Source organism: Sinohyriopsis cumingii, chromosome 7 (assembly GCF_028554795.1).
Source record: "Sinohyriopsis cumingii isolate HCF-2022 chromosome 7, ASM2855479v2, whole genome shotgun sequence".
In the NCBI taxonomy this organism is placed as follows: Eukaryota; Metazoa; Mollusca; class Bivalvia; order Unionida; family Unionidae; genus Sinohyriopsis; species Sinohyriopsis cumingii.
In genome coordinates this window covers 107,710,714-107,727,106 of record NC_142967.1, presented here as the reverse complement: position 1 = coordinate 107,727,106, position 16,393 = coordinate 107,710,714, and the positions used below count along the sequence as shown (strand labels likewise).

General features: G+C 35.3%; 1 protein-coding gene across 3 annotated transcripts in view; it reads right to left on the bottom strand.

The window, feature by feature from the left end:
* Nucleotides 1-9,214, bottom strand: part of LOC149795906 (uncharacterized) — a 40,378-nt gene extending 31,164 nt beyond the window's left edge. Inside the window, exons 1-2 of one of the 3 annotated variants that reach the window (XM_089965821.1) lie at nt 9,058-9,214; nt 2,177-2,235 (exon numbers count right to left, since the gene is read on the bottom strand). In XM_089965821.1, coding sequence (XP_089821947.1) covers nt 2,177-2,222 — 46 coding nt within the window. In that variant the 5' untranslated portion in view covers nt 2,223-2,235; nt 9,058-9,214. The other 2 variants (XM_089965824.1, XM_089965822.1) reach the window with 2 other exon arrangements.
* Nucleotides 9,215-16,393: the final 7,179 nt, after the last annotated feature.

Sequence of the window (16,393 nt, the reverse complement as noted above, 5' to 3'; positions counted from 1 at the left end):
AAAGTCTTCATTTCTGTTGTAAGATCAGTCGGTGAAATCATTTTCAGTTTTCACCAGATATAATTTGTGAGGGATCATTTAAATTATTCACTGGAAATACAAAGTGCTCATTAGCTTTTTGAACTAAAACACTACTTGAGGATCATTGAAAAAATTTTCAAACACATTCTGGATCGTACCAGTGGGGTACATCAACAGTCAAGACCATTGGTACATTATCACATTCAAGATTATTGATACAACAGCACAATCAAGATTACTGGAATATATTTTGAACATTCTATAATTTTGGACTTGTGATAGGACATTTAGGATTTTCTGGGATTTAATTCACAGTATTTTTGTTTTATGACTTAGAGAAATAAAGTATTTGTTGAATTTTACTCATGGTTGTTGCAAACCTGCCAACCCTAACAAGACTTTCTTAGTAAAGCAATTTATTTTTTTCCATAAGTTTGAACAGTGTTCAGTAATGAGTAACAAAATATCATCTGCTGCTACTGTTAAGTTGGGAAAACATGTAATTTAAAATGTTCAGTATTTAAAACTGATACATTGATGGTAAACATTATGTTCAACTGAAAACTTTGTGACTGTCAATAAATTGCCTGGTTAGTTAGCTTTTAGGTTTGCATTGTCTCTTCATGCAACAACCACAAGAAATTTGCTTTCTCATGTTTTTATTACCTATTTTTAATCCTGTAATTGAATGTCTGAAAAAATATTCATTATGTTACTGTCATGCATGGGGTAACAATTGGAATTTGTGTAGTTTTTTCAATTTTGTCAGATATAAATGTAATTTTGTTGGAAAACATTTTGACGTTTATATTTTGTTATCATTCTTTTCAATGCAGGGAGTATATTATCACTGACTTTCATATCATAATTGAAAGTCTATTTTACAATTGCAACAGAAATAAGGAAATGCATATGTCTGTACATTCCAATCACACAGTATTGCGAAGAAGCAGAAAAATAAGATCCATTGCACAAAATGCAGTATTAAAACATTGGCACTGTCATGATGTTAATATTATCTATTTAATATTTGAATTATCAAGTTTTTTCAGTAACAGAAAGCAAGCAACTTGCTCCCAAAAGTGACAACGATCTAGATAAATTGGTGCTTCTCTCTCACTCCATTAAACCTCTTTGAGCATGCTTGCTGGGGCCATGCAAACTAAATGACCATTTGACTGAAGCCATGCCCATTCCACAGTGGTCATCTGTTATGTCTCTGAGAAATTGCAGTGTAAAGAGCAGCTGCAGAACTACATCAAGACATGCTGTGAAATAGTGGAGGTATTTTCTAAATCCTCTCCACCCCTCAGCAGTGCATGGGGTTTCAAAAAATCATGCGAGTTGTACTGAAACTGTGGATATAAACATGCTACTTACCCAATTTAAGAATAATAATCCGATAAAACTGCAAAAATAACAATATGCTAAATTTATGCACACTGTAATGATTCAATGTGATAATCATTCAACTGGAAAGTTATCAAATATACCTACACAACCATTTGTGAAGCAGCTGATCTAACATCCTGCAACAACTGCAACACATTACTGGCTACAGTTTTCATATACTGATTATGTACCTTGAATATAAACAAGATTTATTCCTTGCATTCTTTATTATTTCATAATCACAACATTTGGGCATTTTCTAATAATGATGCTGAAATTACGGGATAAACTTTTAATTTTGGGTATACAATACACAAAAGGAACTATGAAATTTCATATAAAAATAATAACCCACTATCATGGTGTTTTAATTGTCAGCAACTTATGATAACTTTGAATTTTGTGGAAAAGTTTGAGATAAAAAAAAAATTTTATGGCATCAAATTCTGTACTATATGCAGCCTGGTGTATTTGTTGAGTAAATTTAATAAAAACAGACTCAATAAAATTTGAGAATTGCCAATGATGTAAACCTGCAGCAAATGTTGAAGGATGCAAAATGAACATATGGACCAGACACTGTAAAAGTCTGAACTTGAATTGTGTTTACCTTTCTAGCCATTAAAAAAATGACAATATAAAAGTAAAATCCCTCATGGATGCCTGACATAAAATCTCTATAAGGTAAAAATGTCTTCACAATTAAAAGCTAAAAGTGATATACATCTAGCGATAATTTTCATGAATACACGTATATACTTACATACACTTGGCAGAAATACCAACAAAACAGTTAGGACACAGTTCATTCTTTATTTTTCTCTGAAAATAAAAAGAAACATTTAATACATCTATATTTAGTAATAACAAATGGTGCTCTGCATCAAGCATTGTGTATTCCTGAGTTAAAAGTTACCGAGCATTATGATATTACCTGTATATTTGATATACAGGTAATACCTGCACATACATTAACAAGTATGTGGGTTTGAGTCTTGAGTTACATGTCATTTTAAGCAAACTCAAATTTGACATTTTTGGAAAACTGCAGAATTTTTAAGGGCAATCTTGGATTTAAATAATGCAGACATTCACAATTCAAGCACTTTGAGTTCCTTCTACACAAGTGTTACTCAGTAGATATAATAACATATCAACAAACTTTTGGGACTGCCATCTGGCGGGTTGTCTGCCATATGTAATTTGTATTGACATTTCATTCTGGTAATTATAAAGTGTACATTCATCTTTGGATCAATGAAAGGCAAAAAGAATTTCATTCAACTGGAAGTGTCAATAATGGCTTGAAGATAAGTAAAACTTAATTTTCTTTAACTCTGAAATTGTTGCTCGTATTGAGTTTGGTTCATGTGACCAGTTACTAACCATGGGGCCTCTAATGGGAACAGATCAACAATCTGGAGAGTTTAGGTCAACTGTAATATGTTTTACAAGGTATTATAAGTAATAAAGGGAAGAAAAGTGGTCTATTACGGTTTTTGGGTCAGAAATCGACAGTCCTTTAACACAGGTGAGGTAAAAATGCAATTGAAATGTTATGTGACAAGTAATATTTTTTAAGAAAAGTGGAACAATTTTGGACATGTGGAAAATGAAGTCAGGACTTGTGATTGCTTTTAAAGTCACTAGCCCTGGGCCTGTGTATTTTGAGAGCACCAGCTATTACACTGCCAGACCATAGAGCAGTGTATAATGCTAGATGCGCATGTCCGTAGCCGGGGGGGGTAAGCCACATGCAGACAAGGGGGGCTAGGAAAATAGGAAAACAGGTATTTACTGTGGATGTCCTTTATGGACAACCCCTGTGCCAACTTTAAGCTTCACTGAACGAATAAAAAAGCAAAGTATAATGAATTTTTTGCAAGCAGACACCTCTATAAAAATCAACGAGTACACCAGGCATACCCTAAGGGCTTAGCATGAAATGTGGAAAATATATGTTGTTAATATAGATCTAGGTTATAGCTAATATAAGTACAATTTTCCTGCTTGAAAACTACTGTAGTCAGAGGTCAAGGACTGAAATCTTTAGACCAGCGTTATCGAAGCAGCACTAGTGGTTAGTTTAACATTTCTTATTTGTTTCTATAAACTTAAAAGTTTGCTTATTAACCCTTACAACATCTGAAAAGAGTCATAAAATTACTGATGCAAGTGAAGTCGATTGATAGTGTAAAATTTGACACGAAATCTGCAAATTTTGCATGCAATATGCTGATCACCAGTCTTAGCATCATCTTCATCAAGCAAACTATTGTCTGTTCTCATCCACAGCTAAAACTAAGCATCAATAGTATCTGTTATCGGATTGCCATATGTTCCAGGTTCTGGGACCTTGCTATGGTGTAAGGCAAGAATCAAACAGAGAATTTGCTACAACATGTGTTGCGCTGAAGCGCTTGAAACATATCAGGTTCCAAAAGGATGGAAATTATGATAAAAATAAATGTATTCCGACTTTCCTGGATCACTGGATAAAGGCTTGGATATGGGCTGAGTATGGTGACAAGAGGTTGTTTATGTTTTGTTCGTAATGTACAGCATACACAGAGTCAGCTAATCATGCACGTGCCTTATTCAAAGACACAATCAATTTCATAATTAATCCATTGACAGATAATGAAACAAGCAAAGCGTATATTACTTGTACCAGAAAGGCTATTGACAGAGTGTAAATATATCCCTCTCAATCATCAAGACTGATTTCTTGTACCTTTACAAAGCTGAGAGCACAACGAATTAATCATATCAGAGGGACCAGAACTAGTTTAATTCTTTCCTGATGAGATTTTACCCACTAACTACTTTCTGTCTGCAAAAGCGCATTTGTCACAAACACTTGAGAACCAAGGCAAAGTTTATCTGAGCATGAGCAATCTGTCATTTAGTCTGAGTTTTCTCTGACCTTTCCCACCACATTTTAGATATTTTGAACACAAAAAAGAAAAATCTAATGGGTGGGAAAGGTGAGAGGAAACTTGGAATTTCTGTCATGTGAATCGTTACATTTGGGGCTACTGACTGCATATAAACTAACTTTATGGGTGACTTCACTATCTGTTTCACTGAATGAGCTTTGAATGGCAAATGTGTTTTGTTTTATTTGAGTGTTTGATATATTTTATTTTGAGAACATTTAGACTATACTTTTATTTAATTACAGCATTGCTATTCTGATAAGATCCACCAACAGAATGTATGCTCACATGGTTTAAAAATCTGAAAATGTCTGAATTATGAGTCTGCAATAATTTTGTTATTTTTCCTGTCTTTCATTTATGGTAAGCCACTGTAGTAAGTATCTGCATGTCAGACTTAGCTTTTGTACCAGTCTGTGGCAAAAATGCAGATGTGGGCAATTTTGGATCCTACAGCATTGGTCCTGCAAGTCAAAAAGTGAAATTCTCAAGCCCTGATGTACAGTCAAAAACCTGTTGCTCAGGGGAAAAGGCAAAACTGGCTGTTACACACTGGTGACCACTGTGCACTGGTTAACCTTTTAATAGTCCTACAATGTTAGACATCTCCCCTGATATTTAATGTTTTTAGGGAGATGTGCTGCATTGTATGTCTAACCTTTTAAAATCGAGTTTTCAGCAAATACCATGCACCGAATATCGTTGTTGCTGTTATTATTATCATTATTGCTAAGATGAATGTATGTGTTCTGCAAAAGAAAATCATAATTATTGCTATATGTTGTTAGCTGCCAAATTTATGCTCCACGCGAGATTACACCAACTTAAAAAATATACACCAATCTTAGTTTGTTCATGCTATAAAAGACTAACTGTAGCATATTCATATCCACATCCCGACAAAAATGTCAAATATCGACAATGGGGTGGGTTTGGACAGGAATCTCTGATCAGGGCACTTACCAACTTAGCTCTCATAACATTGGCATGATATTGCCAATAAAGTGCAAGAAATGTTATTAAAACCTAAAAAAAAAAAAATACATATCCTCTGTTCCTTACCCAACAGGAATTCTTTAACCATTACAGTCTTTAGACCTACTACCCCTTCAATTTACCTGTAAGTCTTCACAACTTGTTTGTAACTGGTAAACTAGATGGTTCTAACACATGCTGAGCAATAGGTCATGGTTCAAATAAGTCACCTGTATGAGGGTCTCACTAAACACCCCAAGACTCTCCAAGAACACATTAAGACTTTACAAAATACCTACTTTAAATTTCAACAACAAAGAAACAAAAAGTTTGAATATTTAGCAATTGTTTATGTAACAGGAAAAGTAGCGAGGTCAAAGCATTGCCAAGGGAAATAACACCCATTCTAACGAAGAGTGTTCGGGTGCAGTAACGTGAATATTGATCAACATTTATCAATAAGTAGCAATACCACTTGCTTTAGATTTGTACAAAAGGGCCGAAATTTTCATTAAATGCCAGTTTTTATCCTAAGCTTTAATAAAGGTGTTTGGTATACTTTTGTGTAAATATTTGATTAATTTATAGTAAATACAATTATACTGTGACATTTCGATCAGATATATTTTGGTATAATATGAACTGAGCTGTGTTAATTGTGACAGGCCTTGCCAGCTTGCTTTGTCTTGTAACAGATGCGGGAAATGGTAGCATCACATCTGCGATACATGTTAGTGGAACTATTCATTATCTGTCAGTCTTTCTCTCTTAAATATTTATTTCAGAATTTTTTAGTTGAACTTACCGAGCAGCATAGATGTTGCTTGTATATTCATACATTATATATAACTTTATTCCTTCAAGCTTACCAACTTCATACAGTTCTAGAATTTCTTTATTTTTAGAACATGTAAATAATTAAATATTGAATTAGTTAACGATTAGCAAAACAATCTTACTAATTTCAATATTTCATACTGACCCCAACATTATCTGTAGTAATTACGAAGTATTACATGTCTGACTTTAAATACCAATATATTATATTCTGTAACTTCAAAGGTATTTTATTTCTAAATTAATTATTACTGAGCATGAGGTTAGTAGTGAAATCTTCTTTACAATAAATCAATGCTACAATTACAGATATATGTAAATTCTTAATAATATTTAATTTTCCAAAACACAATATATATTTTATGATTAGTAGTATATAATAATAATAGCCTTACTGATCACAGTGTATTTTCCATTTTGTGATTTTATGAACTTTGATTTCTGTATACGTTTAATGTCCTTGAAGTTTGCGAAAATCTGTCTTTTGCTTTTCAGATTTGTACCTCCAGACGCTGTCATGTATGTGGCAAATGTGGTTTTATGTTAACTGGTAATTCCCACTGTCGTGAAGAGCACTTCTATCATCCATGAAATGGAGCTGTGACACTGAAAAGTTGATGTATTAGGTCTTGCGCATGTTGTGGTTTCCAGTCAACGGAGAATTGTAGAATGTTATTGATGGACTCTGCATTGTCATTAGTCAAATTCATGCATTCAATATTTCAGCAGCTAGGTTTTTGAAAAAATATTTCTGTGGTCTTGGTTTCTAGTTATTAATAAAGCATGGTGCAAATGTTGGATACTGTTCATTGATGATCGTTTCCAAAAGTTCCAATAGGCTTTCAAAATCTATTGTAGTATTTGTGTCTGTGATGCCACCAGTACCAAATATTTGGGCCATTATTATATCACATTCACCCTTTTTCATCCATATTTTATTCTGAAGGAAGTGCCTGACATTATCCTTCAGATGTATAGTGCAAAGATAGCATGTAACCAAGGGGAATACAGGTTCTATTGGCTTGCTTATACCCTTCTCATCATCACTTGCGAAAACATTAATAACTTCTTAAATAAACCTGGTATGTGTGTTTTACCATTTGTATTTCTTCTTTTAATCAGTCTGTAATTTGAGACGAATCAGCCCATAATTTGCACTGAATAAGCATGGTCCCAATCAGCCATGGTCCCAATCAGCCATGATCTGAATCAGCCTAATAGAGTGGCAAAACAAGAGGGAGGCAAATTTTAAACAAAATGTCATAATAAAATGCTGCTTTTGATACGAACAGTGATGGGGACTTGTATATGACTCTAAACAGAAAAATAATCTTTATAAATTGGATTCATACTATGTCTATGAGCTACAACATCTGCATCACCTAGGACATCTTTTGATAAAGAGACAAACGCCCTTTCAGTCAATGTGGACCAGCACCTTTTAAAAACCCTTTTAAATAATTCAGTTTTCAACCAGTGTTCCTGTGATCCGTATCACGCGATGATATAATCGACATATCTGCCGAAAAAAGGGCAAGGTAAATTTAATTGTAAGAGGTGAGTTTGATGAATCCACCTGAAAAAACAATTTGCTGTTCATGTCCACGTATTATCTTATAAGTTATATTCCTAAGGATACATTTATGTAATTATATCCCACCCGAAGGAATATATATAAATTCCAGCCCAAAACAAATACTGAATACAACAATAAGATTCTGACTAAAGATGTTAAAGCATGAATAACTAATTTCTCATGTAAACAAGATTATAAAGCCCTCTAATTGACCTAGGTCAAAGTTAGCATTTTCTGGAAATAATACAACTCAGTGGAATTTTCCATTCTAGAACATTTTGGGTTCTCATCAAGATAAAATTGGTTATAAAATTATAATACAAATTAAAGTGTAAGCAAAACAGTCATTTTTTTTTTTCTTTAACATGTGAATATTAGAGTATACAAATGAATATTTATCCAATATTAATGCTTGATTAATGGAAAGAACATGTATTATGTACTTATTATATGTTAGTGTTGTTAACTGATGTGAGATCATTAGATACACTTTCAATGGAACAGATGGGATGATTAAAGTGTATCTGAATTAAACAACTTGGTGGTTTGTGAGTTGTTGTTGATAATTAATTGTCTATCATTTCTAAGTGACTGTACCAATCATTAAATGACATATATTCACACAGTTTAGATAAATTACATCTGATATATCAAGCATGACATTGATGTAAAATCAAGGGAATTACAGAGCGATTTCCTTCACGGTTACTTAAAATCATGGGAAAAACTCCGGTGGAGTTTGTAACAATCTTTGGACATGTATTCTAAACGTCTGTCAAACTTTTGATGCCCGATTTAGAATGAAAATCTGTATAGAAACAGTTTATAACAAAATAAATGAGAGAAGTATGATGCATTGCCATTGAATGAGGAAACTGTTTTAAAAAAATATAAAATTAAACAGATTTGATGCATACAAGTTAGTTTCTCTAGGTTATCGGAAATAGGGCCATCAACCAATACTATCAATCATTGATAGTAACAATGTCCGTATGAGTTTTTGAAAAATCTAACAATAAAATGCACTTATACCAGAAGATACGTAAATGTATTTTTGTAAAATTTAACAATTACGCTAACTTTTATTTATGGCAGGGAGCGTACGAAGCAGGGAACCAATCATTCATATAATTTTTACCACAGGTGCTCGACGAGAGTTTAATGTTAAGAAAAACAAAACACTAATTTGAACGAAAAAAAATCATACAGAGTGACAAATTACGTCAGATTTACCTCCAAGACCCGTTCTGACACCGGACCCTGTCTATCATAGTATAAAAGATCACGCTCGCGTCGAGCACCTGTTATTTCACTTACAATGGCTCCAAAACCTTGCTGTTGACTTCGTACAATTCTCAGTAATCTTTCAGGAATAATAAATTCTTCAAGCGTCCTGTACGAACAACTGACCATTTTGCGACGAAATGAGTGCTTTATATAGGTAATTAAATGCGGGATTTCGAAATCAAAAGGTCTAAATTTGGAAACAAGATTTCGGTTCATCCTTCGAAATTGCGTCACCTACGGCAACTGAAGGATAGACTGGTATCCTGATCGTAACTACATTTTTTACAGCTCTATCCGTTAACATACGTAGATTCTTTATCTAAAGTCTCCATGGCAACATATATAATGATGACTTCTATATTTAATGTATTTTTTTATGCCATTATTGTACACATAGTGGAAATAAAATGATTTAAATTTAAACAAGGTAAAATGTAAATAAGGTTTAGGCTACCAGACTATAAAAAGAACGGAAAGGCCCTGCAGTATTTTTAGAATGTTACTATTTGCGGTAAAGCTGGGAGCGTTGTGACAAAATAAAGATGTGCTGCCCTAACTAATTTGGGGACTGGGATTGTGTTTAAAGAATAAACCGGAACACAGAAAATATGTTTGAGATATTTATTTAAATACATGTTTGCAATTGTTTCATTTCATAATGACATGTCAAAATACATTATAATAGAAGTTTAAATATAATCCATGACAAATATTTTTACATGTATATTGTGAAAAATATACTTGTATCAGACACATACATTATGGAAATATATTTTAATGAAATGTTATTATCATTTTTATCATTAAACACAATTCACATTTTGTCAATACATTAATCATGTTGAATACATTGAAATACATTGACAACGAGATTGAAAGTGTTGAAAACATTTGAGCTGTACAGTTAACATTATTTACATGCATCACAGTTGTCTTCATTGTTACTAAACAACCTTCATATTAAAATGCCGTCTGTTTCATTTTTCACCAATTTACTGCATTCTCCACAATACCAAGTTTTTGAAGTTGACAGACACTTTAGTCCTATGCATTTGATATGAAACCATTCATCACAATGATCACGACCGACCATATTATCTAACTTGGTGTTTGTTTCACATACACAATAGGATTTGATACTGTCAGAAGGCGTGTTCTCTTTGTCAGTTTTAGTACTGCATTCAGCTTGAACATTAAGTTCAAATCTCTTGTGACTAGTTCAGGAAGGATATGTTTCTTCCAGAACACCTGCAGTGTTTGTACCATTTCATGTATGAAGTCACTGACCCGATTCACTCTTACAATAATGCAGTCAACGGGCGTCCACACTACTAAATATGCAAAGCCTACATTATATACATGCATTTGTATATGCACTTTTGCTAAATACTCGTGTGTCTTCTTTAGATGAAAGTTCTTGTCAAGATAAAATCCAGTGTCACTTAAGGCATCAATTAGTGGTGTTTCACGGTACTTATAGGGGCATTTAATTTCTAGTACACCGGCTCCACAACAGTTGCATTGCACCCGACCATCTGGAGAGGCTACCATGAATGGACTGTCTTTACAAATAAAAAGGCTGATTTCTGGAACTTACCTTCTAAATGCTCAGTTGGAATTGTAAGATACACATTACGACATGGAACGTGATCTGGAGTTGGTCCTAATTGAGTGTAAATGTTGGTGTACATTTCAAAAGCGTCTTCTTCATGTTGTATACCCCAAGTTATAGCAGGAACTCGTTTTTGACCGTTGTAAGTCTCACAATTTTTTTAAATTATAGATGATGATGGATTTGACAAGCTGGTTCTTAAACAATCGCCAGCTGTTGACTCCGTAATACGGCCAACTCTCTGAGGCAACTGTTAGTACCATTTTTATAAGTCTTTGGTATGACTCAGTTTGGGTTTGAACCCGCAACCTCCCGCGTCCGAGGCGGACGCTCTAACCAACGGAGCGGTCAACACCAATGTAACAAGATAACCAGGTGGGATTTCGGATTTACAACAGAACCCTTTTCATGGTGATACAAATACAACGTTTAATAACGAATGACTTGAATGAGCAATTAATTATGATAAATATGTCCGTGTATACGATCCAATTATTGGATCAGTTAACATAAAACACACAGACTTAATAATGAAAATACAAACAAATGACCTTACACAGTACAAGGGCAAGGGGTGAATAATTCACAGTAATTTCACAACGAAAAGAATGATATGTTTTACTCATAATAGTTAAGAATATGTAGTATTTTACTCACATAGTAAAATGCATTCACTCAAAGAGTGAAATTATGTAAACAAAATGGACAGATGTACAAATACTCTTTACAATCCCAAAAACACACTGGATTTTACAAAATCCACAAATTAGCCCACGGCTAAAAGATTACATGTACGGAGTTACTCCATCACCAGCACACTCGGCTACAAGTCACAATGGCCAATCAAGCAGTCAGTATTCCAGGTTGGTCATTCAAGCAGTCAGCGCCCACCAATCTCGGTCAGCAATGCCCGATCACCTGCTATTTGACCAGCAACACTGTTTTATTAAGCTCTACGGCTGCTATGGTTCAGCTTCACAACTGCTATGGTCGACTTCTATGGTTAGCTCTGCAACTAGTATCACGTCGACTCCGATCACTCCAATAAGTCTGATCGCTCTGGTCAGATCTATAGCTGATCACTCCGGTCACTCTGGTCAGTCCAACCACTCCGATCACTCTGATCATCCTGATCACTCTGGTCAGCTGAAAATACATCTTAACACCGTGTACTATATATGACACGGGCATATACGATAAAACGTAATGACGTTATATACGGTAAGTTATACAGATGACATTATCGGCACAATAATTACAAAACAACAAACAAGTTCAGAAGTAAACCTAACCTTGCCCGACAAGAATCCAATGGTATTAAACGTTTAAAGATGCAGCTTTATTTTGCTAATATTAATCCCTTGCGAAGTCACAAACATGAATAGAAAATATTTGCATTATACTACGTAAACCGAAGCTATCTAGCAAACATAAAAAATAAACGTGGTAGTACAATAGTTATAACTTATACATAAGAAATTCATAATTCACATACCTCTACAGCTGAAGATGTGAAAGTCCTTAAAGTAGACCGCTCACTGACAAGACGTTCCGTGATGTGTAGATTTAATCTTACGGTGAGGCATTTATACACAGACGAAGTCGTCATACATCGCCTGTGCGCTGGAAGCATTCGGTTTTTCCCATTGAAAGCACTTCGCACGTGTGGCATAGGATGTACCGAACTCACTATTTCGAAATATTGTACAATATACATAAATCACCCTGGGGCATCGTTGTACACAAAAAAAATAATAATCCGAGTATATGTGTTTAATAAATAAAAAGATTTTTACAATTCCGTGACAACCAAAGCAAACCAATGTTCGTAGAAGCAGCCGCAGCTGCTATGCTGACCATCGTAACAGATGATTTGGTATTCTATTTATAAAACTGCGATCTTCAAATTATATACCTTTTAATGAGTTTTCATATCATTGATCATTTGTCTAATAGGAACAGTATATCTTCCTATGGCTTTCCGCTTTTTTTAGTCAGTTTAGGAAAGTGCCGAAATAATGATATACTAGTCCGATAAATCAAATCTATGTTGATACTGATGGACAATGTGTAAAGATCGTTACAGATGTGGGGCTGATTTATTGGCCTAATGATATACATGAGCTCCCAAGCACGTAGATAACCATATTTATTTCTTTAACGCAAACATTACAGATAACAATACACAGTGCTAAGACGTGAGGAGTAGAATTGATCCAATTTTAAGTATTAACTGACATTTTCTTTAAAAATAACAAATCACCATACTTCACATATATAATCATACATGCTTTAAAACTAAATGCTCGATATGAATGACGTTGATTAAATATGTAAAATATGTGGATAGTGTGGCGAGGTTATCCAAAGCTAATCATAGAGATAGTTTCTCGCGTGATAACCTGAAGTTTGTAATATTGGCATGGTATAATAGGCTGCAGCATCTGCTTCTTCGCAGATCAACTAAAATGTGACACACAGCAGGTCGGCACTTGTTCTCCAGAGGCGAAGGTACCGCTAACAGTAATAGTTAAGTGGGACACTCTAGGGACTAGGGGACTTCCATGTTAAAAAGGGTATATCCACTCTGGGGACTATGTAAAATTTAACATAGGAGAAAAAAATATCCACTCTGGGAACTATGTAATTTAACATGGGAGAAAAAAATATCCATTCTAGGGACAAGGGGAATTTAACATGGGAGTAGAGTTTGGGCCTGTCTAGGGACAAGGGGAATGGAACATGGGAATAATGTGTAGGCCTATCTAGGAACAAGGGGAAATGGAACAGGGTCGGGATCCTATTTTGATACGGTTCCGACCTGATCTGATGGGTCTAGGGAAAGGGAACAGGGGAGAGGGATAAAACACACACACACACTCAGAGGAATTTAACATGATGGGCCTGTCTAGGGACAATGATGGTAGAGGGCCAAACACAACAGAGACAGAGACAGACATACACTAGTAAAAGCCTGAGATTTATATATAAAGCATTACTGAGACCTGAAATTTTGCTGGGGTGTTCAAAAATTTGCATAATTGTAATGATGCTATAAATAGCTATAATCAAGGAAAAGCTCAACGACAAAATGGATTTGACTAAAAGTAATGCTATAATGACGAAATCGTCCCATAATTTAAAACATATCCCCGAAAATTAAGTTACAATGGTTTAGACTAAAATGGATAAAATTAGTAACTACTTACAATATCAACTTGTGTGACGATCGTGGATAAACACCCATGAATCTATAATCAGCTTAAATTCCTATGAAATCTCACTATTTATTTATACTACAACTTGTGGGTTATTCCTTTGGAAAATCCCACTATCTTTTTATAGCATCAGCTTGAGTGACGTTCCTGTTTATGAACTCTAATACATATGTATAGCTACAACCTGTGGAAATCCCCAAGTCCATATTTATAGTCTCAAAATTTCCAGCGTCAGTGACGTCACTGTACTGAACACTAGGGGATAAATGTCAACAGTGTTGCAAGTGGCTGACCTGAATACGCGCTACTGTACGTAGGTAGGTAGAGTGTATTTGATAGGGATAAAGTGAGTTTTATAGGGACCAACAGACACCAATACACACACACACACACACACACACAGATCGAAGAATAGAACCAAAATTAAAATATACTATTCATACATACGTACGCGAATGCATACAAACCATAAATATACTATCCACACAACATCGCTAACGCTTACAAACCCCAAATATACTATCCACACAACGTCGCTAACGCGTACAAACCCCAAATATACTATCCACACGGAAGGGAGGGAAACCAAACCCAAAATATGCTATCCACACGGAAGGGAGGGAAAACAAAACCAAATATACTATCCATACAAGCGTACGCGAACGCATACAAATCCAAAATATACTATCCACACAACGTCGCTAACGAGTACTAGCCCCCAATATCCTATCCACACAACGTCGCTAACGCATAAAAACCCCAAATATACTATCCACACAAACGTACGAGAACGCATACAAACCCAATTATACTATCCATACAAACTTACGCAAACGCATACAAACCCCAAATATACTATCCACACAACGTCGCTAACGCGCACAAACCCCAAATATACTATCCACACGAAAGGGAGGGAAACCAAACCCAAAATATGCTATCCACACGGAAGGGAGGGAAAACAAAACCAAATATACTATCCATACAAGCGTACGCGAACGCATACAAACCCCAAATATACTATCCACACAACGTCGCTAACGAGTACTAGCCCCCAATATCCTATCCACACAACGTCGCTAACGCATAAAAACCCCAAATATACTATCCACACAAACGTACGAGAACGCATACAAACCCAAATATACTATCCATACAAACTTACGCAAACGCATACAAACCCCAAATATACTATCCACACAACGTCGCTAACGCGTACAAACCCCAAATATACTATCCACACGGAAGGGAGGGAAACCAACCCAAAATATGCTATCCACACGGAAGGGAGGGAAAACAAAACCAAATATACTATCCATACAAGCGTACGCGAACGCATACAAACCCCAAATATACTATCCACACAACGTCGCTAACGAGTACTAGCCCCCAATATCCTATCCACACAACGTCGCTAACGCATAAAAACCCCAAATATACTATCCACACAAACGTACGAGAACGCATACAAACCCAAATATACTATCCATACAAACTTACGCAAACGCATACAAACCCCAAATATAATATCTACACAACGTCGCTAACGCGTACAAACCCCAAATATACTATCCACACGAAAGGGAGGGAAACCAAACCCAAAATATGCTATCCACACGGAAGGGAGGGAAAACAAAACCAAATATACTATCCATACAAGCGTACGCGAACGCATACAAACCCCCAATATACTATCCACACAACGTCGCTAACGCATAAAAACCCCAAATATACTATCCACACTCGGGAGGAAGAAGAAAAAAAAACAACCAAATATACGATCTAAACAACGTAAGCGAACACAGACACACACACACACACACACACACACACACACACACACACAGGGAATAGGAAAAAACAAATCCCAAATATACTATCAACACAGAAGGGAGATAATACAAACCCCAAATATACTATCTTCACATGGAAGAGGAAGAATACAAATACACCTACTATCCACACGTAGGTGAGATGTAAAATAATAAACCCCATATCTACAATCCACGCAGAGGGAAGAAGAAATAAATAACCCAATATACACTATCCTCAAAGAGGGAAGAGGAAAAAGCCATAATATACTAACCACACAGAGGGAAGAAATAACCCTTTATATATACTATCAACAGAGAGTGAAGAAAATAACCCATTATATTCCATCAACACAGAGTGAAAAAGAAGAAGTTTTTTGAAAGCACCTAAGCCCTCACCGGCAATGACCAACTCTGCCAAACACCTACACCCCAACCCCAACACTACAAAACTCATTTGACCCGTTATTTTATGGCATCAGTGTGTGATTTAGGAAACATCAAGACACAAAATGATGGATGAATAGACCGACTATTGTTTACCGACTTGCATGCCTAAAGAGCGTGCGTGAAGGAAAACATCCTTCCATTTCAATTCTAACTAAAACATGATCCAGAGGGATAGAGAGAGGTGAAAGAGGACAATTTCATAAGGTGTGAGTAAAAACAAAACACGCCATCCTTATTATACAATGTCAAGACCAAGAGACACTTACGTTTTCTTT